We start from the raw sequence: 27,743 nt of genomic DNA, 5'->3' as shown, positions 1-27,743 counted from the left end.
GCCTGAAACGTTAGAGTGAATATAATAGGAAAGTTGAGTTGTGTGGAGATGAACAGAGAATGATAATTCACTGCTTTTCACATACAGGCAAGGAAAGGGTAGAACTAATCCCCCTGGAAGAGAAGCTTTTAGTCCTGTTGGTGATTTCTGTATAGTCTGAATTCTAGGCTCTTTGTCTGACTTTATCAGTTTTATATCTGGGTATGAACTTCACTGTGACATTGAAATTTTTACCAAAACCAAACAAAGTTTGGAAGATATTTTGGGCTCACCTAATTTATTTCCCTGCAATATGGCAGCATCAGCCATTTCAAGGACAGTTCGGACCACTGGTTAACTCATCCTTAAAGACTGGAGACTCCTTGGGATACCTATTTCAGACCCCTTGTTCCTTTTCTATTAATTAGTCCAGCAGTCCTTGAACTTATATTTTCCCAGTGCTTTGACAAGGCGAAAGCTTAAGTTCTGTAGCGTGGGTAACGCCCACAGCCAGTGTAGAAGTCACAATGCTGATACATGTCTACTATGAAATGTATATTACAAAGTAGATAATATTTTTAATGGAGTTTAATATCCACCAAATCACACATGGTAAGTACGAGATACCTACTACAATCCAGCATGTCACCATATTATAGATTTATTTATTTTCAACAGAAAAGGGAGTTATATTTGAAACACTTTGAAACACTGATCATTTATAAAAGAATTGGTGAAGTCACCTTTGGTCAATCCGGCTTGGTAGGCTGACAACTACTGTTCTGGGTGTGTAGGAGCAGAGGAGAATTTTTTTGTAATAAACTGGTTTAGTGCTTGAGCATTCAGGGTTTCTTCAAAAAGCTGTACAGGTGGGGGACGAGGTAATCTTTGTAATGGCCGTCTATGAAACCTTTCCCGCTGTTGTGCACAAACCAGCACTGCACGTTAGTCCCATACACGCGGTCTGTCCTGTAGTCCTTCTGCAGTCCCCTGTGAGGAAGAGGCCACCCAAAATGAAGGTCAGGGCACGACCAGTAGACGAGAAGACATCATTAATCCTGCTTGCTCATGGCACTGTAAAGTGGTGACCTGTGTGCCTTCACTGGCAGAGAGGAAACCACAAATGCAATGAATTTTGTGGTTCTGTGACTGTGTGGGCCTTTTGTGGGCATCCCAGGCACTTTTACACAGCCTATCCGAGGTCAGATTCTGAGAGCAGCTATACGGCCAGGGCTGCTCATGCCCGGGTACAAATACAAAAGAACCCAACTTGCATTACTGCCTTGAGTGTCTTGCCAAAAGCTAAAGCCAGATTATTTGTTAGCAGAGGGAAAACAGGGATTTTTTTTTTTCCCCCTCAAGATCCTTAAAAGTTATTAAGCCTGCAGTCAGTGATGTCATTAAAAAGAAACGAAAGATTTAGAAAGAGCAATAAAGCAAGTTATGTCTACCTGGTAACAGTGAGCTTGTTTCCTTTCACTTCCATGGTGGCTTGTGGTTTCTCTGGAATTTGCCCAGGTCTTTGGTGGTGGATGTACACTTCTGGTTCAGATGCAAACTGACCTGATCAAAGAGAGATTCAAAGCTCTTTGCATGTCCTAACTTTCGTGGCTGTAACGTAAGCTGCTGCTGGGCACTTCTGAAAATCCAAGCTAGCTGCAGCAGGCAAACCACTCCTGCATGGATCATTGTGTCTCCAGCTCTATAGGATCACCCACACAGGGGGGGTAAAAAGCCCTGCTTTTGAGCCAGCAAACCTCTACTTAAGCAGACTGGAGCTGTGAAGGGAAAACCACCTCTGCTGCACTGGGTTTCCACATCTTAAAAGGAGCCCTAGGTGGGTCCAGGGCTTGGAGGGCTCTTTTTCCCTGTGGATTGAGCCCTTGGCTTTTGTTTTATGCTCTTGCCAGAAAAGGGAGAGCTGAATTACAAACTTTTGCACAGACATCTCAGAAAGAAGGTTTGAGGCATTTGATTCAGGCTTATTATCAATTCACAACAGATTAGCCAGGCTGGGAAAGCCCTGTGACAACACCACCAAGGCTAGCAGGCCTTTTATGAAAACACCCCCCACAGCCAGGATGAGGAATTATCTCCCGGCCCCTGATGTCCCACAGTGTCCTTGGACATTACAGGAATCTCTCCCATTTCCTAGTTGAATGTTTTTCACACCTTCCCCATCAGGACACAGAGATGGCTGATTCACTCAAAGGTCTAGGAAAAACCCTCCCTAGCATCCCCCTCATCCCATCACCCAGCCCTTACCTATCAGCCCATGTGCTTCAGGAGATAACTGGTTTTCAGGGGGGATGTAGATTCCCAGGAAGTCGACGTTAACTGGGTGATTCTTCCACACACGGTGCAGCAGAACCATGAAGGACATTTCCTCGCCCACGGTGATAGTGACGTTGCTTTCCTTCTTCACCGATATGAGAAGTCTAGCAGAGACAAAACAAAAATATGGCTCAGTTCAGCTGCCCACACGTAAGCTCTCAGGCCCCTTGAGATGCTTTGGGGCATCCAAAGCCTCTGCGCGGGGCTGGCAGATAGGACAGGCCCCAGGAGAAACCCATAGCCCTGGGAGAAGCCCCAGAGGTTTGGCAGGACAGTGTCTAATAGGATACTTCATGCCCATCTTCAGGCAAACGAATCCTGCCCTACAAATCTAAGCTGTCACAAAGAATGGAGATTTAAGAAGTGAACCCACTGCCTACACAGCTGTCCAATGCTGGAGGGCGTCCAGTTTTGCTGCCAGCTGTTAATCTGCAGATGAAGGTCTCCTGAATGTTGTGAGTCATCTCCCATCTATCTGTGTATATCAGGAGCCCCTTGTGTACCTCAAATAACATGAGGTGCTTACGTTCAGGCAACTGAATCTTGGTTTTCATTAATACAGTCAGCAGCAGGGAGGGAAATTAATCTATTCATATTTATTCTTAATGAATTTAATCACTCTCTTGGCCATGCTGCCTAATCTTCATTAAATTCATAACCTTCATATTGAGACCTCAGACATCTAGCTCAGGTGCACACACCCAACTGTAGGCACCTTGCAGCCCAGATCCCACCCATGGGTGGGAAAACCCAATGTTGTGTTGCAAACAGTCTTCACGGGGCAGCCAACAAATGCTCATCAACTTACTGTTTCCGAATGATGTGTCCTGTGTCAGACCAGGTCAGCGCGATGCTGTAAGATCCATCCTTCAGTGTTATTTTTTCTGTGTTGATCTCCACTTTCAGGCCTTTGTTTTTGAAATAAAACCCGATTTTGCCAAAGTAGGTGTCGAGTTTCTTATTTTCTGCCTTCTTGGCCCCGATTAGCTGCCCATTGACAACAACTCCTGTGAAGAGCAGAGCAGGAGATGTTGCCTAAGTGTTGGAGCACAACCTAGAGACTTGGGATTCTGCTCTCAGCAGGGAGTTCCATGGGATCAGCAGAAATGGGGCCCCCCTCTGACCCCTCCTCCTAACAAACAAAGAATTTATCAGATCACCTCCTGATGCTACTATTCACCCCTGGCATATTAATTTGGTGGGAATCCATGCTAGGTGTTGCTGGTATTATGAGTCAATTCATAAGCCATTCAGTCCCTTGTGTGACAGGTGAGGGGGACAGGCAGTGGAGGGATTTCCCAAACATTTTCATCCTTCTGAAAAAAAGCAACCACTGCCATGCTTCAATAGGCAAACCCTGATTGTTGGGAAGGCAAGCACACAAAGACAAGAAGATTCACTCTAAACTGTTTTAAGCCACCACCATTTGGAGAATGCAAGCAGAAAATTGGATGCCAGGAGCCAGGTTCTACCTCTGCTTGCAGTGGAAGTACCCCAGAAACTTGTGCCTCTGCTTTAATGTGGATCGGGAGTGACTTTAATGGTATGTGAGTCATTTGTGTTTAATGAGGGCAAGCAACAAGGCAAAAATCACAGAACAATTTGTGTTCTGAATGAATTTCTGGAGCGCTATAGTCCAATAATTTCTGGAGCGCTATAGTCCAATCCCCTATTCAAAGCAGGTCCAGCTAGATTGGGTTGCACAGGGTCTTGTTCAGTTTAGTGTATTATATCTTTAATGATGGAGATTTCCTCACCTATCTTGCCCCCTTTACAGTATTTGGCCATCCTTATGGTGAGTTTTTCCTAGTATCTAATCTCTAATGTGAACTTGATATGTTGCAACTGGTTTCTCTTGCTTCTTGTGCTTTTGCTATGCAACTCCGAGAACTGTCTGGCTACATCTTTACCTTCTGATTAAGTGGTTGTAAACAGCAACAAGATTCACCTTGAGACTTTGAGTACAAGCTCAAAGCTGGTATCCACCAGCCCCAGCTCTGTCAGCCCCTCCCTGTACATCCTGTGTTCCAGCCCCAAAAACATCTCTGTGGCCACCACTGACTTTGGTCCAGTTTATCAACTTTTTTTTTTGTACTGGTAGACCTCAAATTGGACACTATAATCCAGATGTGGAGGGACATAACCACTTCCCTCAATCTGATGGCCATGCTCCTGTCACCATGCATCTGCCTTGTAGGTATTTTCCCTGTTCCCTTTCAATACCTTACAGACCTGAGGGATGAAAAGTGTGATGTAATGTAAACTGCACTTTTAATTCCCTTACCAGTACCACGATCAGAAACCAAGTTGAGGATATCTCCAGGCTCCGAGTTGATATTAAAGCAGATGTTCCTCTGGCTCTTGGGCAGGTATATGATGAAATGTGGGTCGTTGTCCACTGAAACACAGAGAAAAGAAAGGGGTGTGATAAGCAGGCCAATACTTGTCCTGGAGGACACAAGCACTGCTCAGCTCTTGGTGGTTTGGTGCTGGTTGGCATCTGACCATCTCCCTGTCAACATTCAGAGACATCCATGCCTCTGCTCATTGCCTACGGGGATATCCTTGCCAGCTTCCATTCGTTTACTGGTGTTCCTCATATTTTGGAATCATTTAGCTCTTCCTGTGCACTCGGCAAATCCTAGACCCTTGGCCAGGATTCTCTTCGCAGAAAGTGGTAACAAGTAACTTTCAGGGGATGAAGGAGCTTTTGAATGTATTGAATCTTTTGATTATATTGAACCTCTTGAATAGAGTCCTCAATATTTTTTCATTATTCTTACCAACTCCTTTATCTTCTTCAGCTTGATTCCAGGCTGATCAACATTTCCCAGAACACAAAGAATTTCCAGTGCAAAATACTTGTGTAAGATGGGCAGGTAACTTTGCCTCAGTCCCCTTCTTTTCCAAACAGTTTCTTGACTATCTCTAAGTCTTAAATTAACCCTTGATCTATGCTGGGGAGGGGTTTGATAGCTCTTTGTTTGATAGCTATGTAGATACACCCATTCACACACGGGTATAGTCACAGAGTTATTGTAGTAATACCGCTTCTGTAGGCAGTGGTTTTCCCAGCTGGTTTGTGTAAGAAGGCACTGAACTGTGGCAAAGGCCCAAGTGTTAACAGGATCCGTCCATCAGCAGTGCATTCAGAGATTTTTATCTACCACAGAGCATTCGTGCTGTCATTTACAATGGCAGTAACTTTACGTTGGCTTTGATGCTGCAGTGAAGCTGCTTGCATGCTCTGTGAAAGCCGCAGCCTCGGGGAAGCATGCAGCAGCAGATGGGATCACTGGAATCCTATTAGGGTCTAAACTAGTCTCCCTCTTGTAATTTAGGTCATGTTTTTACAGATTCATTTATTCCAAGTCAAAATGACTCAATATTTTAGAAAGAAAAGCTTAATCATTGGGTGCTACATGGATTTGCAAGAATTTGATGGAGGTGGCTGTGATCTGGGACACCCATGGCTGTGCCACGCACAGGCCTTCAGCAAGGGCTGTATCAAGTGCCTTTCGTGCTGATGTCCTCTGCAACAGTTGTAAAGTAGCTTCATCAGCTAGTCACAGCAGTTGATTTATTCTCTTCTGCACTAGCTCTTAAATGAAGATACAGCTTGTATACAGTACAGAAAAATCAACAAGGAAAAATAGGACAGCCGACAGACCCCTCCGTCATCAGTGGTCCTGTCTGAGGCAGGCCCCGTTGCTAAATTGCTGTGTTTCATCTTACTTCATTCCAGTTGCCCCAGCTGCAGTTTAAGAGCTGGTTTAAATCATTCATGCATCCTCAGCATCGTGTCACCGAAGCGGAAATTCCCAAAGTGCCCAACAACTATAATTTTCTTTATTTGTTTATTGGGTAAGGAGTGTTGCTGTCTGGTGCTTCTCTGCAGAGAAATGCTGTAGCTTTTACCTCTGTTTATGCTCACAGCAGACACAGGAGGACTCCTTTGCTCAGGCATGAAGCTGACTGGTACAGCTGTGACATTGGCCCAGGCTGGGATACCTTTATTATTATTAGGTGCGTTTGGAGTTAATCCCAAAGTGCCTGTTAAACGACAGTCATAATTAGATTTTTGTTAGTTGAGACGTTTTAACAGCATAATTTTTAAAGTAATGCAGTGGATCAGAGTCCGATGTTGCTATACCAATGTAAAGCAAGCACAACACTATTACTACAGGCAGATTTATTTACAATTAGGATGGGTTTGCTCCAGCATCACCACCAGAGAAACACGACCTGCTTACCAGTGCAATGAAACTACACATTAGCTATTGGTGAAAAATGCAGCCTGACATTTTAACTCTTATTGAATAGGCCGCACTTCAGCAAGGCCCTCAAAGCAATGCCTTGAGTGTTCTTCCAAATGAAAAACTGCATGTTTAAAATCTAGCATGCAGTAAAAAAGCTGTGCTGACTTCGGTCCTGAGTCTGGGGTGCCTGAAAATAGGTATGACTATTTCTGCATGCCCTAGGACAGCCCACTTGCATAAAGGACTACAAATAAGTGCAAGCATTTAAAAGGTAATCCTCTGCATGTCCCATTCTGCTAGAAGTTTCTCTCCTTTTGCCATAAAGAAGAGAAAGTAATTTGTCACCTCTCTCCCACTCAGTTCATAAAGCAATGTGATCTTGGATGACCCTTGAGACTTGGTTTTAATATGCTGGGCAAGAGCCAGAGCAGGGCACATGTTCTCATCAGTGAGCCATGCTCTGAAGGATGCAGGGGGGAAAGGAATTTGAGGGACAACAGCAGGACAATCACACCTTAAACCTGCATGGTCACATCTTCCAAACATCTCTCAGCATCCTCTCCTTTGAACCCTAATGCAGATGCTGGGTCATTTTTACTCAGCCAGAGTTATTTCTATTAGCACAGTCACACTTGAAGCCAGTGCAGATAACAATGGAATTAAAACCTGGTCAGAACCGTGGGAGTTTCCAAGCCATATTAACCCCACAGACTGTTAGGCATGAAGAAACTCTCCTACACACAGCCCAGTTTTGCAATAAGGCTGTTCTGATAAAAGAACAGTTAACCAATCATTTGAAAAGTGAGTTATTTTGGTGGAAGCCTCTGAGTCTGTCTATGCAGACAGTGCAGCTCTAATGAGAGTTGTATAGGGACAGAGAGAAAAGTCTGCTTCAGATTATACATATGCTTGTATACACAAACCTTTTGGTAGAGCCTGCATGTTTTGCACAATCATAAACACGGGTTTACTTTGACATAACTTTGATAAGTTCTGTCCTCTGCTACGGTTCAGGAGTGCAGATGTTTTGACCCTAATTGCAGTGTTGTTAAGTTTTGACTATTCTGTCACACGCTGAAAGACACAAGGACCTAATGATAAAATCACTTAAGTCCTTTGTATCTTCTAAATCAAAATAAACATGATCTGAATGTCAGCTGGTGCCATCTGTAATGAATTCCCACCATAACACATGCCAGCCCTCTGCTGATCTGTTAGATTGCCGTGAGTTGTAGCACCCAGTAACAAATTCTACAGCTTGATTCAGTGTGAGGAACTAGACTTATCTGCCCCAGTAACAAGACGTTAAATCTGTGACATAGCTGGTTTATCACAAAGTTCATCACTGCAACACCAGCACATTCAGCCCTCACTGAATCCAATGGCTCCAAAGAGCACTTGTGCAACAGGATGCTCTCAGAGCGGCTGAAGCTTTGGTCAGCGTTCCTTGAAAATATGGGCTGTCCTAAAAGTACAAATACTGTGACTGAACAATGAACACAGTTGTTTTTAAAAATACAAGGAGAACAAATCAAAAATGAGAGGTAGAGTAATGGACAGACTGAGACACTGACCTGAGCAGCAGCCCCTTCTGGGGTCTTTGGGCTGGTCTGCCAGCATTATCTCGTCTTTCTCAGAGTTCTCGATCAGCATGGCTGTGAAGGGGGTGACAATATGATGGTCAAGGGACATCTGCAGGATGGACTTCGTGATGTTCCTCTTCAAAGCTGCAGTGGGGGCTGTGTTTCTGGGTGGGAAATAAAACAGAAGGCATGGTTAGTATCTCTGCTATGCCAACTGCTGTGATTATGCCTCCACAGAGCAATCACAGAACCAAGCTGATAGGATGCAGAGGTTGCAAGAAGGCAAAGCTGAGGGCCTATATGAACACAGTCTATATAAGAAGACTATTCTTGGTTTCTTTGGCCTTTGGGCTGGACTCAGACAAGCCCAGTCCCATCTTTTGATCTCAACAGAAGATCTCATTCTGCTTTAGGTGGGATTCACCAGACTTCCTAAGGTCAATGGGCTTCATCCTGAAACTGTCTGTAGCTCTTACTCAGGCTCTGAAAGGCAAATTAATTTCATTCACTCATCCCCACAGCTGCATCTAAGCCTTATTCCTCTAATTAATTGCTCTCAAACCCTATTGCCTGATATCTGTGAGTGCTAACAATAGGAGTGTGAGGGGCTGAAGGTATCACCTACCTTTATTTTGATTTGTTTATCTTACTCATGTGAAGCCCATCTCCCTGTGGTCCCAGAGAGGACCAGATTGCTCTCCAGCTTCCCTTCCCTCCCACCACTGATCGTGTTTTTCTTCACCTCTCTGCCAGCATCTGGTTGACAGTCAGATAGGCCCACAGCTTCTTAGTGAATTCAGGATCTGCATATTTGTCTTTCTTCATGAAACCATCCAGCTCTTCAACATCTCGCAGGGTTTCCATGACAAGCTCTGCATTTGCCTATGGAATAAATGAGAAATGAAGATGATGTGGGGTGAGCCAGGTGAATGGGGTGGCTCTGAGGCCCCCTTCTTGTCACCTCTTGACATGGGTGGCATTAAAGATCTACTCTGACTCCATCTATGGTTACTTCTAGATGAGAAAGTCCCAGCAGTGTTGGCCTGATGGCCATGGGGAGGGGAGCTATGGCAAGATGGTCTTCTGTTAAAGATGATTTTAGTGACAGTGGATTAAAATAGGTAAAGCAGCCGTTAGCAGTAGCCAAAGAGGGTGCTACCACATACCAAAATAAGAAGCAGCTTTTCCTCTGCTTTTAACAGAGCTCTGCTATCCTCCCCTCAAGCTTTTTCATGCCCAATTCCTCCTTAGAAACAGAAGCCAAATTCTCCTTTCTCCCACAGGTCCTTGAGCAGCACTATGTTTTGGTTGAATGTGCTTGATTTTTGCAACAAATAACAAATGACGACTCCCTAACCCCATAAGAGTGTGGATATTTTGACTCTTCTCATGAAGAATGAGCCAGATGTAGTATTTCCTCCCAATCCCATTCTGCTCCATGAGGAAGAGCAGCCCTGAAATACGGGGAAAGTCTCGTTGCACAAGCCATAAGGCAGAGCATATAAGGCCAGCACTAGGACATCACCCTGTAGAGCCACCAGCTTGAACTGGGAGGTTCAACAGCAGGAGGTTCAGCCTTACAAAGAGCTACCTTAGGGAATCTCCCCCTGCACCTCCACAAGGCACGAAGGAGGACTCCATAGTCTTAAAGCAAAATTCTGTTTTGCAAAAGGAGACTGTATGGACGAGTGAATAAACCAGCCCAAACCCCAGGAGCAGGTATCCTAGAGAGAGCCTCACTCACTGCTGTCGCTGTGACGATGCTTTCCAAGTGCTGCAGGTTCTCCGTGTCCACCTTGCCAGCCACCACGATCTCTGAGCCACCAAAGTAGTTGTGAAAGCTGCTTTGGGTGACGTCTGACACCGACTCCTGTGGGTAGTTGAACTGAATCTTCTTCAAGAGCGGGGTGGAGACCTGGTTGTAGAATTTCTGAGGTGGGAGGAGACAGAGAAGTGAGTCCAAAGCAACCCTCCTACGTGTGCCTTTCCTACTGAAAGGAGAGCAGGTGACAAAACTGGGAGCCTTGGTGGACAAGGGGGACTTTCCCTGTCCCAGTGAATGCAGAGTCCTTTATAGTTAAGCCTTAGCACATCTGTATGTGGGTATTGGTATAGCATGGAGGTCTGGCCCACGATCTGTGGAAGTCAAAGGATGGTCATAAGCCCACGGGCTATTATTACAGAACCTGTTTTCTGCCTACAACTTGACCACAGGTCTATATGGGCCTACATCAATTAACATGTTGGTCAGCTCTTGGCTATTGTGTAAGACACATAGCTGCTTCCCACCTAATTCTTGCCCAAAATTAAGCCTCTGTCTCACTTTTGTTCACTTCTGACTGTCTACCCTTTGCTGATCCCGTTGTACTTGGCTGATGTGAACGAGGATCTGCACACAGCTGGAGTCAGCATATGGGACCACAGAGGGAAAACAGGTACCCATACAATGCCACGGGTAGCAGCCATCTCCTACCAAGGGGCTGCAACAGAGATCCCAGAGCTGAGAACTTAGTGCAGCATGTCCTGTCACACCTGTCCTGGGAAAGAAGCAGTATGGGAGGTCTGATGAAACCAGTGAATTGAAATGGAATAAGGGTATAAACAGAATAAGGAAATAAGAGTTTGTTCCTGTTCACAGACTTGTAGCTAGAGCCTCCTAGAACTGTGCACTTTCTTATATTGGTAAATTTTGGATTAGCATTTAATATTTGTGTTTGGGTATTTTCTAGCACTGAAGTGGCCTGAGGTAAAATCCAGGCCTTACTTTTAATTCAGGAGATCTATTTTTGGTTAGGACTGTTTTATAGTATATAAATCCTACACTGAGCAGTACAGTAAATATGCATTATAGATGCTATAAAAATTGTAACTAGGAGCACTGAGCTGTTAGAAAAAAAATGGGTCCTTGGTTTCAGAGGCAATGGGCAAGAAATGCACCTTCATTTGGGCAGAGGTCTCCTGATTTCCAAAAATCCTCTGGGCCATGCCACGGTTGTCAGTTGCAATTCTCTGCAGGAAATCATAATCTACATCAAACCCAATTCCGAGGCAGAAGAGAGAGAATTCATCCTTTATGCTCTGCTTCACATTCTTCTGGATCGTAGTCAGCTTGAGCTCACCTTTGAGACACACAAGGAATGACATCCATATGAGCAATGGTGGAAGCGAGAGTGTCTCTTGCAGTGTCTCTGGTTCTCTCTTAATTATAAGGAGAGTCTAGACAGCTAGCTCAGATGACAAGCCTCCATAAAATAAGGTCAGATAAACCCTGTCTACAGTGACATTTGGGCTTCTCCCAGATGGAGATTAACAAATCATTTCCACTGAAGACAATTCCTTCGAACTATCTTTTGGTATATGATGATATATTCTTTGTGTATTCAGGGCTTTTACTAACTTCCCAGGGAGTCAGCCATTGCAAAGCATCTAGGCTTCTCCCAGAACTCCTGCTTTAAGCTCTCCGCAGACTAAGACATCTTCATATAGGTTTGGTTTGTCACATTTACTATGTCTTATGCCACCATTGTCACAGTTAAAAACAAAAACAAAAACAACTCACTAAAACAAAACAAAAACATTTTTTTTTAACTTATTTTGAATGGCAGTTTGTCTAATGGGCTGGCATCTTGCACTGATGGATTACTTCTGGCCTGTGTCAAATTCAACCCAAATTAATTTGCTTTCTGCCTTATTTTCCTGATTTCAATGTTACACTTGGGACTGTATAGATCTGTGTGGCCTGAGACCACTGGAAGAGGAAATTTTCTCTAAGGTTGTTGTGCTTACCTCTCCTTTAGGACTCATGCATCTCTGTAGTTGCAAGAATAACCTGCATAACATAACCTGCATAACCTGCTCGTCTTCTGAAAATTTCTGTACAAAGCCCCATCGCATCTCTAGCACTTGGCAAAAGAGCAGTGAGCCATTGCAAGAAAGGGGAACACATTTTTTTTAAATTTACTGTCAGAGTGTCTATGTGCTGCATGCATTTGTCAGGCTAATTCCACTGGCCTTTCTTCTCACTTAAAGCAGGATCCTTACCTACTGTTGGGTCTCCGTCAGAAACCAGTACAATCATGGAGACTGAGTTAGGGTCTAACATGCCTAAGTTTTGGGCTTCATTCAGGATGAACGTGGCTCGGAGAAGAGCTTCATTAATATTTGTGCCTGTCAAAGACATAATGAAGAAAACAGGTTTGATTCTTTTTGAGTCTCTTATCAGATCCAGATCACTCCTGAGATACTAATGGAATTAATTAGCATGGACAAAGACCTGAGATCAAGGCAGCAAACCCCCTCCTCTGTTATGCTTTTGGTACATCTGCTAGCACTCTGGTTCCCTGAGGAAACAGAAGCTGAAAGGTGTTGCATGTGGGTCATTGTGTTAAACAGACCTTCTCCATTTTCCTCATTTATAGTTATACCATTTATTGAAATTAACAGAATCAGCCAGGCTTTACATCTCTAGTAGAAACAGCAACTTAATTCATCTGCTGTAATTCATCTGCTCTTGAGTTTGTTCACCAGCGTGTTACTTTTTTCGTACCAAGATATTGAAATATATGAATACTTATATGAAGGTATACACACTTGTATGTCCACACACATACACGTTTTGCACCAAGTTCTATGAAGAGACCAGATGTTGATACCCCTTTTTTTCCCCTTTTCAGTGGGGGGCTCCCCCACTGCTGGTAATTCCAGTAGGACCAGAATGAAGCCTCCAAAGGCTGAAAAGGGCAACTGTCCCTGTTTACCAGTCAAGGAAATAACACACAAATCAGATGAACGGCTTGCACAGGGTGGTACTTACTAGATCATGGTGTAGTCTACAACTTACAGCCTTTGGGGACCCTGGAGCTGGGCTATGTGAGACCTTGCTTCACAAAGCCATGAGATGGCTGTGGTCTTTCATGTATATTTGGGGTCTGTAAGGCTGCAGGTAGGCCCTACAGATTAAAGATAGCTGTACTATGGTGCCATAATAATTTAGAGGTGACATACCAGCCACAGACATACCTCATTGCTGGGGCATGGTATTGTGGCAGTGCTAACAGGGCAGAAGAAGGGTCTACAGTTCTTTTACTTCTTCCCTAAGCTCATATCTGTCACAGTTTATTCATGAGAAGGAGATGCCATCACATTCCTTAACACAATAAACTGGAAGCCTTTTTCTCCTTTAGCCCCAGGGCATGCTTATCCCATCTCAGGAATCAGACTTTTTGTTAAGAATACTCCACCAATCTGAGGGTTGTCTTAGATACCCATTCCTGTGATACTTCCGAGAGCACCTTGCAATCAAAACCTCATACCCCCATTGGGATGGATTGTCTGGATGTACTTCTTAGCGTCTTCAACCTGCGCTGGGGTGGCTGAGACTAAATTATCTCTCCAGCACCGGACATTGTGGTTGAAGTCAATAAGAGAAAACTGATCGGCAGCACGGAGCTCACTCAGTATTGCCTTCATGGCCTCGATGGTCTGAAAAGAGGAAATTCAAGAGATGATAAATTTAATGTCCTGTTGCTGAAAGCATCTTCTTAACGGGGCTACAAGCAAATAGGTGCCTCTGATGAATAAGAATGTGAGTACTGGAATCCAAAATAGCATCTGCTTCACAAATCTCTCCTTGTTTACACTTCTCTCATGAAGTAGAACTTTTCTCTAATGAAATACATGAAAAATGCAATTAGCAAGAACAAACCCATGTGTCTCAACCTATCCTTGCTTAACACCTGTTAACAAAGGGTGAGGTTAGAGACAGAAGCAGTATGTGAGACATTGTGGTCCAGGAGAAAGGAATTACTAGCTCAGGAGATTTAGCTCTGCCCGCAATGCTGTCATTTTAGGCTGGGTAACATCTGTTTGAAGATATGTGATTTCCAGAAGTAACAATTAGCCTATATCCCAGTTCTGCAGCATTAATTTCCCCAAGGAAGCAATATGCCAAGTCTTAGTATTACGCTCTGAAACAAATTCAAATATACCTAGATCATTGCAGACAAATGTTTGTCTATCCAGTTCTTAAAAACCTTCAGTGACAGACGATCTACAACCTCCCAAACTCCCCTCTCAGCACTACAAAATTGTTTTATTTTTTTTTAAATATTTAATATAAATCTTTCCTGCTGTAAATCCATCTGATTCCATCTTATTCTACCCTTGGTGGACATGAGTGTCAGTTGCTGCGTTTTTCTTTTGGAACAACAGATTGCATACTCGAATGCCGATTATGTCTCTCTACGTCTTTTCTTTTGCAGTCTAAACCATCATAATTTTTTTTTTTTTACCCATGGGTTATGTTGTCTAAACCATTCTTACTGCTGTTCAGTGGGCAGTCAACAATTTGTCCACAACTTTTTGAAAGCAGGGATGTAGTACCTCCACTGAGACTTTCTCAGGATTTAGTAATGGAAGTTTGAAAAAAGGATGTTCAGTGTTCTTGTAAAATGCTTTGTGATGTGTCAAATAAAATTTTACTTTAGAGCTAAAATCGGTATTCTGATGGCAATATCTCTTCCTTACAACATGAAAGGAGAATTACAAATAATGACTAAAACCATGAAGACCTTTATTCAACAAATATTCACCAAATTCACTGAGACTTTTGACAAAGTGTAAAGAATCAGCCTGGTAATTCTGAGTGGCAGTCTGCCACAGAGTTGGATGGTAAAGCACATGGGGAAAGTTGGCAGGAGGTTCTTTTAGTCAAACACTTACTTGTTTCATTTTCAGTCCCCACATCGAGCCACTGACGTCTATAACAAACAAAATGTTTTTGGGCAGAGGATCAAGATTTTCCGGAGCAAAAAAGTGAATAAAATAGCCATTAAAAATCTGCAAAATAAAATAAAAAGCTTCACTGTCAAGTGAGCTATGTTAAAGATGCCAGGAAACTCAATATAACAACAGAACAGAAAATGTTATTCCTCTTTATGGACCAAATCTAACTTCAAGGTCTGCACATATTTGTACCTGTAGCCTTACACCATCTATACTCCATAGTCTTTACTGTTAATCAAGGAAAGCAGAGCCCAGTTCTCGGACAACTACCACGCACTGGCACGGGGATGAATGAAAATGTTTTAAAAAAGGCTGTTCTCTCCGTAATAATTCAAACACATAACTCTGCTTCATGTTAACATAAAAATAGTGATGTTCTGTCTGTCTCCTTATAATATATTGGTGCAACTTCCAATGACCGTCCTCTAATTCAACATCTAGTAATGAAAGACATTGGCTTGTGGACAAGACAGAAATCTGTTCCTGACTATATGTAGTTCCACGCCTTAGTCATAAATTAAGTAAATCCATTCTGCTCACTTAAAAACTCTCTGTTCTTTCAGTTGGATACAGAGCTTTCTCTCATGCTTGTTCTCCCTGAACATACCAGCACAGCTTCATTTCTGCCTACTGAACTGCAGAAGGAATACAGTGATGATGTTTAGCACAGTTTGCCTAATGACAGCAATTTGCGTATTCACAGATCTCACATCCTGGTTAAACAATACTTACTTCTAATTCTCCACCCGTGTTTTCCCTGTTCACATCATACTGCACCACAAAATTTCCATCTACTGCTGTGGAAGAGCACGTGGGGCATTTTCGTTGTTGAGCCATCGTTGGCTTGAAAGAAACATGAGCCTGGAAATGAGAAGTGATCATCAGTTAATCAGATGTTGTGTGAAAGGTGGATCATTGAAATGAAAAGAGTTCAGCTATTTATGAAATATCTTATTTTACTAAAGATTTTCTTCCTTCTTTATTTACACACTTGTTTTAAGTGAAAAATTGACTTTGTCACTTCAGAACAAAAGCTATGCTAAGGTTTGCCTGGACATGCTGATTCAGTAGCAGCAACTATGACTCAAACACGGTGACACATTTCTACAGCACCAAATCTTTCTATCAGAGCCAGGCAAACCATTTCTAGTAAGTAATATGATGTCTTATTTAGCATTTTCTTAGTTGAAACTATTCATTATTTTACAAATATTTTGATTTTAATTTATTTATTTTTTTTCTGAAGAAATGAGAGCTTTTCATTTGTCTGTAAATTGAATAGTAGAAATTATTTTCAGTCCTGCAACTGGTTTTGCAGGTTTTATGTTGTTATTTCTCTGCTTTGACTAGATAACATAAAATTTCTTAAGAAGACATAATAAATGTACTCAGAAACAAACTTTCCCACATACTCAGAGTTAGTGCTTGTGCAGCATCTCCCTTATACTGTAAGGTCTTTGGAACATGTGAAACATCCTCTCTATTTCAATGTTATGAATACTCAGAACTCTTGGCAATATTTTGCTATAAAGCCCTTATATATGCTATTAAGAATATTGCCATGACAATAAAGGTGAAGAATGGCAACAAACAGTGCCTTCAGACTTGAGAAGAATGTGCCATAAAAGCAGCTGAATTAGTGTTCGTTTTTACTCTGAATTAGCATTCACTTATTTGCCTTCAAATTCATGATTAAACTCTCTCCGATGATAATCTGTTCATGTTAGCTCTGAATTAGTTTGCTAAACTAGGAATGTGTGTGAATGAGACATGAAGCTGAACCTGTATATCAAGGAACAGGCCTGAAAGGCCTGATCAAGGCCTGATATAGTGTTATAGCAATATAAACTGATTTTGGGGTCTGAGTCACACACCTTGTGTTAGATCTCTATCTAAAAGTGAGAGGAGATGTACCCTATCAGAGTCATCACTAGAAGTTTCTTGACATTTTTTTCTACTCTTGGAAGGTTTATCTATACACAACAGCTATGCTGAAGATAGCTAGGCTAAGAATGTCAAGGAAAAGAGCAGTCCTAAAATAATTCACCATGCAGATGTTCTCAGTTGAAACTGAGATTAGGGAGTTATTCCAGAGTGGTTATTCCACTTGATATTCATCACCTACCTTTTTCACATCCAGCAATTCCTGTGTACTGCTCTTTCAGAATTACAAATGAAAGCTTTGTGCAAAGATGGGCAGACTACATGCTCTTTCTGTATTGCTCTCACAGTGGTATTGGAACATCTTGTACATACAGCTAGGTAGCAATATTGAAAATACTATATTTTTGTCATATTTTTCCATACGTGTAGCAGGTTTGAGAAAATACCATAACTGCGTAGTAACGAATGTGAAAACTGAAGTTTTCATGCTATTTCCACTCCGTGACTGTTACCTTTTTCTCTCCCTTGGAGATGGTGGTGATTCCATTAAAATGATCTCCGAGGGAATTGGGAACATGTACATAGCGAAGTCCCTGAGGCTCAATAATGCGGACATCCACCTAGAGGCAGCGAGGGAGGACATTTAGTACAGTGCAGTGCCAGTGTTGTACACACTGGGTATTCCATAGACCCTCCACAGGCAAACTCCACAAGAAGGGTGGGATCCTCTTGAGAATACTCCTGTAGGGCTAATTTCATTTGGGGTGGGGATATGCAATACTGAAAACAAATCATGACAGAAAGACCAAAAAAAAGTGTCCAAAATTAGAAGAGCTTGTTGGAAATGTTCATTCTTTTTCTTCTCTCTCTCCCTGTGGCAAGCACTGGGGCAGGAGTCAAGGGTGATATGCTGAAAGCAGAAAAGCATGAAATGTCTCTGCCTAAGTGCTGCTTTGGGTACTGTGGCTAGGAGGAAAGTTAGGTGTTGAGTCTTTCTCTCTACATATGCTATTGACAGGACAAAGAGTATTTTCATTTTTGGCTGGATGGCCTGAGATAAGGACTTTTTCTGTTTGTGTTAATAAATAGTTAGGAGGTCTACTGGGAAGCAGGATATGGTGTCCTTTTCAGTAAGACTAACTCAGGCCTTTGGAAAACTTGAAACAGATCACAATCTGCACCAAGGAAATGTGAGCAGCAAACTTTCATTTACAGCTTGTGCTGAAGCCAAGGAAAGCTGAAGAATGCATTTGTGATACAGAACCATAAGAACGGCCAGATGGAAATGTCCAGCTAGCCCTGAATCCTGCCTCTTGACAGAAGATGGAGGACACTCTTGGATGAGTATAAAAAAGAGGGTAAGAATAAAACTAATTACCTTTTGGCAGCCAGCTGTGGAGGAACTGTCATTCAGAGAACATCTGCTATCGTAGGACACTATCTCATGAAGCTGGGATTATTGTAAAAAACCCTATTCTGAATAAGTAGCAAACCTTGTTTGTTTTCCTTTAGTCAAGGGAAGTTTACACAAGGGTATACATGGACCAAATCTTGTTTGCTCATGTGGTTGTGACGTTTAGTCGGTCACGAATCTGGAGATGCCCAACCATGTTACCATGAGAGGAGGAGGCAGGACACATTTGCTCTTCACTCATGTGGCTACACAGCTCTTGTCTTGAAGTGTCTGATGCTGGCCTGTGCAGTGACCTTGAGGCTATTTGCATCAAGACCACATAAAAGGAAGGAGCTGTAGAAGAAATGTCCTGCTGTAGAGCTCACAGGAACTTTGGCTGCTTTCTCAGGGAGGATTCACCCGTGGGGTGCTGCCTACACACACCAGCTCTACTTTACCTCCATGTGCTTTGCCAAGCGTCCTGGCTTCATGGAGATAACATGCTCATAGGAGCTCAGTTTCCTTCGAATCATTTCCTGATAGTGAAGTTCAAACTGGATCCTTGTTCCCGGAGGCACATTCACTTCAGTTTTGAAGTTTTCCATATCCAAGGCATTGCTCCTGAAAAGTTAGCTGTGGCATTATTTTGAGAAAATACAAGGAGAAAGAGAGCTTTTTTTGTTTTGGTTTAGAGTTATGCATTTGGTGAATCCAATTCTAACTGCGGACTACACCAGGGAACTGTTAGCACAACATGTATTATCAAGCTGAAAGCAGAAACGCAAGTTAAGTCCCTGACAGTTAATTATCAGAGTTGCTCTAAGTAAGCAAAACCTGCCTCTCTAATCTTTCTTCCTTCCTAGGGTCCTCCCTCAACTCTTTCCTCTTGGAATAGGCCAGCTCAGTCCTCATATGAGTAAGTTTAGTACAGTATCCATATGCCAAAATCCTTATACCTCACTATTCCAGCAGCTTTGCCTTTGGCTTTTGCTTGAGAGTACATTCTTCTGGCTTCAGATTTTTCTCGAATCGAGCTGGTAAATGTTATACCATTGACATCCCTAGGAGATAGAAGATAGTCAGTTTGTAAAAGAAACAATTTCACCATCAATGACTGTTTTTCTACTTTAGAAAAACATCAGTGAAATCTAATCTCTTTATAAGCTGGTGGGAAATAAATTAATAAGGCTCTTGCTTAACCCCAAATTAATGTTTTCCAGTAGGTCTGCATCTTTTTTCCCTGCCTGCTTTTTTTATTTCGTGTAGCCAGCCCAGGGCAGGTAGTTACTCATGTCCTAGCTGTTTTGAAACATGGATCAGTACATGTCTGCCAAGCAACAGCTGGCTGCTGCCTCTCTGAATGCATATGGAGCCAAGCTACCTTCTTTCTGTTCGGTGAGGGTTCTCATTTGGGTCTCTGCTTTGATCTGGTGCCAATTTGCACAAGACAGGTAGTCCATTTGAGACTTCTGTCCTCTTGTCAAATTTTGTTGACATTGGCCAATGGCCCAACAATTACCAGGGACAGAGAGATGGACAGACAGATAATACAATGACACAAGCCTTTCTGCATTGAGAAAGTGTGTTTAAATTACACCAAGGCTGGAAAATAATGAGGTATTTTGATTTTATGAATATTTTCCTCCCACTATGTTCTCCCTTATTATCGAACCTACTAGAGCACAAGGTTGTTATCTGCCCACTACTTACATAGTAAAGTTGTCAATAAAAGCTCCTTTGGGAACTTGTACATCAAACACTATGTGCTGGGACCGTTTTGCGTTATTCACCATTTTGGCTTGGATCATAGTGTTGGCCAACCGTGAGGTTATAGTGGATTGGACTTTGTAGCTGTAAAGACCTATCTTGTCATCGTCCTCCACCTGTAATTGACAAAATGACTCTATAAATTTGGGACACAGATAGAGAATATATTCTAGGGCAGTATCAACTCCTTTATAGTCTCGGTGTCTTTTTTTCAACCACTGTTCATTACAATATGGCAGCCAGATGGATCACGAACTCCATTTTAAGACATTTCCATATTTCATTGCCACGGTGACAGTGTGGAAAACTCATTTGAATATAGCTTTTTATAACATTTCATCTGAAAGGTGGAATTTATTAAGCTGGAATACTTTCCTTGCTTCTGACCATACAATCAGTCCTTGGAAAGACTGTAGGTGTAATTCAGCATAGAAGGGTTGTTACACAGTAATTTTCAACATCACATATTGAGGAAGAGGGAGCTTCTATTTTCAAGAAAGGTCCTAAATAAAAAAGACCTGAAGCATTGAATATTGACCTAGTATTGTAAATGGTTAAACCATAGCAGTGGCAGAACAGTATTAAACTGGCATATTAAAATCTGCCTTTGTCTAATCACTTTTGTTGCTTATTTCTTCATATTTACCATACTCTTCTCCCTCCAAGAGCAGTTGTATAAACAGCATTATGCAAACAGTCGGCTGTTTAAAGAAAATAGGTTAATACCCAACCAGGAGTAAAAGCAAGGAACTGAACAAACAAAAGGATTGATTTCAAAAAAAAAAAATAAAACGGTTAACTACAAAATCACTTTGTTCAATATTTTTCCACAGAGGAAGGAAAAACTCACCAGATCTTCAACGTACCCCCAGTCGGATGTGCTTCTCTGCAAAAGAAAAATACAGAGAATGTATTTCAGCAGAGCTAAGAGCACAGATTGTGGCTGTTTCAGACAGTGGTAACTATCTAAAAGCTGCTTTCAAAATGATCAGAATTAGTTTGAGTTCTCAGACATGGTGTGCAGATTCCTTTTGCCTTATTTTATGTACATGGGATCTTGGAGCATGTGATCTACCAGCTGTGACTTAGACGCTGTCAAAACAGAAAGGCAGCTCTCTTATTTGATCGTATGAAGAGAAAAAGAAAAGATTGTTTTAAGAACTTAAGTATTCCTTCAACAATAAAAAAATCCTTTGTGAAAACAAAACATGCTGGCAAAAAGTCATAGGCAGAAACCCTAGCTTTTAACAACAACAACAAAATCTCTTGTCTTTCTGGGAAAAGTGGAAAACCTCAAAACCCTGAATTTTTTAGCTCTTTTTGTTTTTATTTACATTATAGATTATTTATTTATATTATTGAATTGGATGTGATATGTATTTATATATAAATCTATTATGTAATTGATGTTATATCAATTTATACACTTTTATATATGCAATGTTAGTTCTGCATGCATTGCTTAGATGAGCCGAAACAATGCTCATTAGTGGTTGTTTTTATTTCCTGCCATATGAATATTTCCACTTGGGAATTTCTCTGAAGAGGTGGTGACATCTTGCGGACATTTGAATCATTCTGTTTAATTCCCTGAAACTTAAACTCATAGCAGTAACCCTGGAATGGGATTTGGCTCACCTAATTCTAAGGAGAGAAGCAATTGCTTAATACAGCTGTCTACTTTGGTTTTATTGTCACGATTGGGCAACCTCAGCTCTTCAGAATGAATGGGGTGATCGACTTCATCTGGAAATAGATACCTTCATTCAGTTGAGTGAATTCTGCCCTACGCCTCACTGACTGTACTGATTAGGGCAGTGGGTGCCCAGTGCTGCTGGAGGTGCCCAAGGGTACCACCTTGCTGTCAGATGGGGCTCCAGGCGGTCATGAGGCTCTTGTAGGTCTTTCTTGTTATTTGACAGCCCATAAGATGGTTTGGACCATCTGTGCTACCTCACACACTACTAGATGCATACAACACGGCAACAAAATTAAGGCCTTCAGCTTCACTGATGACGATCAGGAACCTAGTTCACATACTGATGGATAAATTATGAAAATGTACAAAAACAGATCAATTCTATCTCAGGTTTACTTAGTACATAAAGCTAAAAGGACCCCAAGCCACAGAAGATGCTTATGATAACTGCTTTAGTCACATGGTGCATTAGTAATTTTGTTTGAAGCTAATTTATATACTAGGAGAATCTAGAGCTGCATAAGAGATGATACATGTCATAGCAAGATCGTTTAAATGAGATGATTGTAAGGATTCTTTGAAGCCAAACAGGTAGACTGCAGGATTTCTACCTCACTGAGAACACATTCAGGTTTTTATTTCACAGTCGTACAGGTTCCACCTGAAACATTCAGACTGGGATTTCAGTCTCTGGAAGTTTATGGCACTGTAGATACCCTCTGCAAAACATGATTGGTTGATCCTTGCATAGTCCGTCATGAAACCTTACAAACATCATTGTACAATGAACTGGACCCTTTACATCTGATAAAGAATCAGACTGTGAAAAACAGCTATTATCCCTAGACATATCCTTAGAGTAGGAAACATCACAACTGTGGGTACCAATTAAGAGTAAACAAACCTCAAATGAAACAAATTCAATTTTGAATTTGTACAATGGGGACTTTTTTTTTAATTTTAATTGTGGTACCTTAGTACATTGGGGATTTTTTATTTTTAATTGCGGTACTTTTCTGTTTTTCAGTGGGTCTCAGGGTTTCCAACTCACCCACATAAAGCTTTCAAGATGCCCAAGTTTCCTTCCTGATTGTTTTTGTGAGGGTGGAGGAAAAGGGGGAGGGAGTGCTGGAGACATGAGCTTATCACTTGTACATGTAGTGACTCCCACAGCTGCTGTTACTGATCAGACATGGGGTGGGCCAACCAGCCCCCTTGGGATCTCAAAGGTTGCAGAGTGTAGCCACTCCAACAGGTCAAGAGGACAAAGCTGTAGATAATTACATTTCAGGTTTTAGTGCTGGTGTGGTTACTGAAAATATGGCTTTTGAAGAGACTTCTGTGGCACGCGAGATTCGTGCTATTTCTAAAATGAAGACTTGTGGATATTTTCCTTTGCACCACATCCAAATCTGCTGATGACCACACTGCATGGAAACAATACCTTGTGCAACACCTAATGTATGGTAAAATGCATATTAGGGTGGAGACAAGAAGTGCCTCAGGAACTGCTCTAAGCATCTGGTCTTTATAGATTCAGAGCCCTATCTTCAGGGAACTGAGACTCATCTTTTCCTGATATCTGTGCAGGCTATGGATATTTAGCCCTCAGTATGGTCTTTGTTCAAATCACTGTGCATGAACGTTGCAACTGCTATGCAGTCTATCACAAATCAAATATTAGGTACTTCAAACTGCCTGTTACCCATGGCTGCTGACCTTGTCTCCTTCTGTCTTGTCCGGGGAGGACGCAGCCATGGCGTCTAAGGAAGGAGTGTATTATGAGAGGTAATGCATTAAAAGAGATTGCAGGGGTTTTAGGTTATCTACGGGATGCCTCCAGCAAGTTGATTCCCAGAGAAGCTGTGGATGACCCATCCCTGGAAGTGTTTAAGGACAGGTTGGATGGGGCTTTAAGCAACTTGGTCTAGTGGTAGGTGTCCCTGCCTATGGCGGAGGGTTTGGAATTAGATGATCTTTAAGGTTCCTTCCAACCCAAACCATTCCATGATTCTGTGATTCCACCCTCTCACTCCTTCCTCATTTCCTTCCTGTGCTGGTTCTCATGGCGAAGAAACCAGGCAGGCAGAACAGTAAAGGAATTAGGTCTGATCTCACAAGTTGGAGGTTCTGTACAGCTGGGATCAGGACCAGGCCTGCTACAGAACATCCTGCCTTGCAGTCTAGACACAAGCGCCATTATCTCTAAAACAGACATAACAGTGCTGCTCCACCACACAGAGGTTCACAAGGTTACCTGCATTCCAGCCCATCAGGGTTGGAATGTTTTTGTGGTCTGTTTCTGTGGTCACAAGGACCATTCACATACCTGAGACACAGCGGTTTTGGAATTACTCAGGAACAATTTTTTTTTTTCAACAAAATACTTAATCTGGTATCTAGAAGCCAGTTCTTTCTCTTTATGGCCTATTGGTATGGGCTACAGAGGACCTCTGTTTTCTTGCCAATGGGCTAGTGAGCTCACTGCAGGAAAATGTACTGCTAAAACAATAATTTGGAAGATAGTCTTCCTCTAATGAGAGACAATAAATAACTGTGTATCCACTGTTGGCCAAAAGCTACAGTCTCGAGAGGGTTTGGTTAGTTCATTTTCATTCATTAATCTAGTTCACTTCATTTATTAATCTATTAATCTTTTAACATGAGGGTAATTCATCCTGCAGCTGAGATCTTCACACTACTGGTTTGCAAAGACTCATTTGATAGGTAAAGAATGGGAAATAATATACAGATGTAAGGAATAACTGGTATCATTAAAAAAAAACCACTAGTAGGATAGCAAATTATTGCATACATATGTCTATATCACTATGTATCCAGAAAGCTGGGGACAAAGACAACATAATATATATAGCACTAATATAGATATATTGGAAAGAAATGATGCCCCAAAGAAATGCAGCTAGAGAGGATTTCTGCTTTGATAGTCATTACAATATTTAAATACTGGTCTGGCAAATGTGAACTGGCTTAATTCATATTTATGTTAAAATCGTCTATCTTTCTGGCAGTGTAATGGGAGCTTTAGGTGTCATTAAACTACATTTAGACTCATTCAAAAAGAAAGGCCTTAGGATAAAGATGAATCACATTTGCCTGAGCTTAACTTCAAAGGTGCTGGAAAATCCAACTTCATTCAAGAAGATCTTTTGTTTTTACTATACTGAGCAAGCTCAAGAAAGGCAACATCAGAGCTATGGTGGAAGTCAAGGTCCACTACAATCGTCATTGTTTTCATTCAGTGTAAAAAAAGCCAGCATCTTTAAATAACTGATATCATTATTTTTTCTGTTAATTACTACCATGTAAAACACAAAAAAACTCCTGCAATGTTGTTTTAAATGCTTCTGTTCCAGAAGCTGACAGAGTACAATTATCTGCAACACATCAGCATGCTGGAAAGAAATTTTCTTCCCTGGTCTCAGACTCTACCAGATCATTTCCCATGTGACACTGTAATGCACTCTTTTGACCTGAGCTAAATATGAATGAATGGACTATCTGCAGCACTGGAAGGTCTGAACATACGTTGCCAATGCCAAAAGTTCTTGCCTTCCATTTTCTCATGGAAAAACCCCACAAATATCACACACAAAATCTGACAATTATGTCCACTGTTTATCATCTGTATTATGTTCCTACCTTAGCAGCTCAGATATAAAACAAGACCATGTGCTAGGTACTACAGAAAGAGTAGTAGCAGTTCTCCCAACAAGATATGTGGAGGTCTCAATGTAAATAAGGACTTGCAGGTCCCACCTGATTGCGCATTCACAACCCTTGAAATGGAACAAGCTGCCTGGGAAGAGCTCCCAGGGATTATTGCTTCCCTTTTCTTGAAGCATTTCAGGGTACTGTACCTGGTACCTGCCATTTCTTGTCTTGGAGACTGGAGGGAATCCCTCGATTTCCACGTCAATCAGGTTTTCCACTTCCTAGAGGAGAAAGAAAGGGAAAGAAAGAGGTGTTGCTGCTGTCTTACAATTTGTTTCATCACTTGAATTGTTGTTGATTAGCACTCTGAGTTCCAAAAGGAATTTACGTCCCCTTGATGCACATGCAGAGCAGAGGTTTAAACTACCTCAGACCAAAATGCTGCATATTCATCATACATTCAGTTTCCTTCTGTGGCCAACTAGCTTTATACACTCTTAAAACATCATGACTTTCACTATCATTTTATAACCTTTTCTTCTGAAACAATGAGTAATATTTAATATACTGAAATGCCCATAAAAAGCAAGAGGCAGACTACCATTGGAATGGGTCCGTCTATGTTAACTTCAACATTTCAGATACTGATCTCACTTAAAACAGCAAGTTTAGAGAATTTATGCTCACACCAGTAGAAACTGTCTCTGATTTTATACTTAGGAATTAAGTTTGACCCACTGACAGCAAAGGAACATCAGGTCTTTTCCAAGTGCAAATCCGCACTGATTCAATTAGAAGTCTGTTTTTTACACCACAGCAAAACCCTTAATTAAACTTTCTTAGCAGTTTAATTTATGGCAATAAAGAAATTTAAGTTCATGAGTTGCTCTCCAATTTAAATGATAGCATACATGCAAAGTTTTGCACAAAATTAAATTGTTTAAGCACATTGGTATTAAAGTGATACAACATCTATGGTTAGAAAGGAGCACAGAACTTTTTTTTTTTCCGTAATATTTTTCTAGAATATTTTCTAGAATATTTATGGGAATCATAAACACAGGATAAAAATCTCACTGTGTCATGAAGAGCGCTGTAAGAAGAAAGAACATGAGAATATCTCTTCTCATTTACTCTTTTTGTTAATCTTGCAAAATAAAACAAAGCTTTGTATGATCCCTGCTGACTTCATAGAAATACTGCAATACACACTTGAAAGTTGAATTTGAAACAGAGTTTTCAATTCATTTGGAAATAGGTATAGACACTCAAATATAAATTCATGGGAGTCTAGGGGTTTAAATCTGGACTCAGCTTTCAAGTCAAAACTATAACTAAACTTCTTTTTATTATTATATTATCTATCCTAAACAATTTCATGCTCTTCTATAAACTATCTTTCTGCTAAGAAATGTACAGTCAATGGGATCTTAATGCTATATTTGAATTCCTGTTAACAAAAAAATGAGTACATATGAAACTTTGCAGAAATTCATCGTGGCCCATACAGGAGACCCCATCCACAAAGATAGCTAAGTGTTGGGTTGCTGCTTATTCCAGGGACACTGGATCTAAACCACCCTGAAGGGTCTGAACATAGAAGCCCACTTGAATGTTTAAAGGTTAAAACCACCAGAAGAAGGCAAAGTTGAGTTAAAAATATGAATCCCGATGGAAAGAAAATTGGAGTTATGCTTATAACATCCCGGCTTTAATAATATTAAAAAACAACACTAGAAATGGCAAGTGAAAACCAATTATCAGAACAATTCTATTTACAGCTCAGAGTAGAAGAGAATTCATGGGGCACAAGCAGAACGATGAAGCAATGACCCAATTCCGCCCTCACTCAAGCCAGCTCCAACTGATCTGGACTTCAGCAAGCCAGGCAGACCTAGGCCCTGCCTGGAAATACTCACATCTGGGATTTCGTCGATAACGAGGTCAAAGCTTCCTACTTCAGAAATGAGGTACAAAACCATTAAGCAGACCAGGTGCTTCATTTTCTTCCTGCTCGTCTCCTGAGAACAGCCCGCATAGGTACTAGACACAAGATCTTCCCTTCTCTGAGACAAGTTCAAGGAAACGGCTTGGGGTTATGTAGTATTTTGAACAAAGTTTTGAAACGCTGACTTTGTTTAGGCCATAGGTAAATATTTGCCTTGCAACACAAGTCAGAGCTGTGGTGTCCGAGCAAGGGTTATCCAAACAGTGTCTTCGCTCGCCTCTGCCCTCGATAACAGCTCCGGCTTGGACAGGCTCACTTCTTGCTTTTGTAGGTTCCCATTGATGTTTGACTAATTTCCTGCTAGGCACAGACCTTGGGGCACCCAAAACTTTGAAGGATCAAAGCAAGAACTCACTCCCAGCCTGTTTGTTTATAGTAA

General features: G+C 41.5%; 1 protein-coding gene across 1 annotated transcript; it reads right to left on the bottom strand.

Annotated features, from left to right (window-relative positions):
• Positions 1–588: 588 nt before the first annotated feature.
• On the bottom strand, positions 589–27,743 carry ITIH2 (inter-alpha-trypsin inhibitor heavy chain 2). The gene is made up of 21 exons (XM_013185503.3): positions 27,276–27,743; positions 25,563–25,637; positions 20,833–20,868; positions 19,926–20,098; positions 19,172–19,276; positions 18,674–18,836; positions 17,335–17,442; positions 15,671–15,799; positions 14,876–14,992; positions 13,468–13,636; positions 12,197–12,322; positions 11,093–11,274; positions 9,900–10,085; positions 8,898–9,037; positions 8,147–8,319; positions 6,232–6,366; positions 4,598–4,711; positions 3,122–3,320; positions 2,245–2,417; positions 1,431–1,542; positions 589–969 (listed from the first exon to the last, which is right to left on the bottom strand). The coding sequence occupies exons 1-21, from the start codon at positions 27,357–27,359 to the stop codon at positions 822–824; spliced, it is 2,847 nt and encodes a 948-aa protein (XP_013040957.1). The 5' UTR covers positions 27,360–27,743; the 3' UTR covers positions 589–821.

This window comes from Anser cygnoides, chromosome 1, assembly GCF_040182565.1.
Source record: "Anser cygnoides isolate HZ-2024a breed goose chromosome 1, Taihu_goose_T2T_genome, whole genome shotgun sequence".
NCBI classification, from domain to species: Eukaryota; Metazoa; Chordata; class Aves; order Anseriformes; family Anatidae; genus Anser; species Anser cygnoides.
The sequence above is the reverse complement of the archived record's forward strand: the minus strand, read 5'-3'. Positions and strand labels throughout refer to the sequence as shown.

Bases quoted from the DNA above. Each gene is read 5' to 3' on its own strand.
- ITIH2 (XM_013185503.3), bottom strand. From the start codon at position 27,359: ATGAAGCACCTGGTCTGCTTAATGGTTTTGTACCTCATTTCTGAAGTA. The intron at 25,638-27,275 runs GTGAGTATTTCC...TTTCTCCTCTAG, and splicing joins TTATCGACGAAATCCCAGAT to GAAGTGGAAAACCTGATTGA. The intron at 3,321-4,597 runs GTAAGGGAATTA...TGCTCTTCACAG, and splicing joins GGTTTCTGATCGTGGTACTG to GAGTTGTTGTCAATGGGCAG.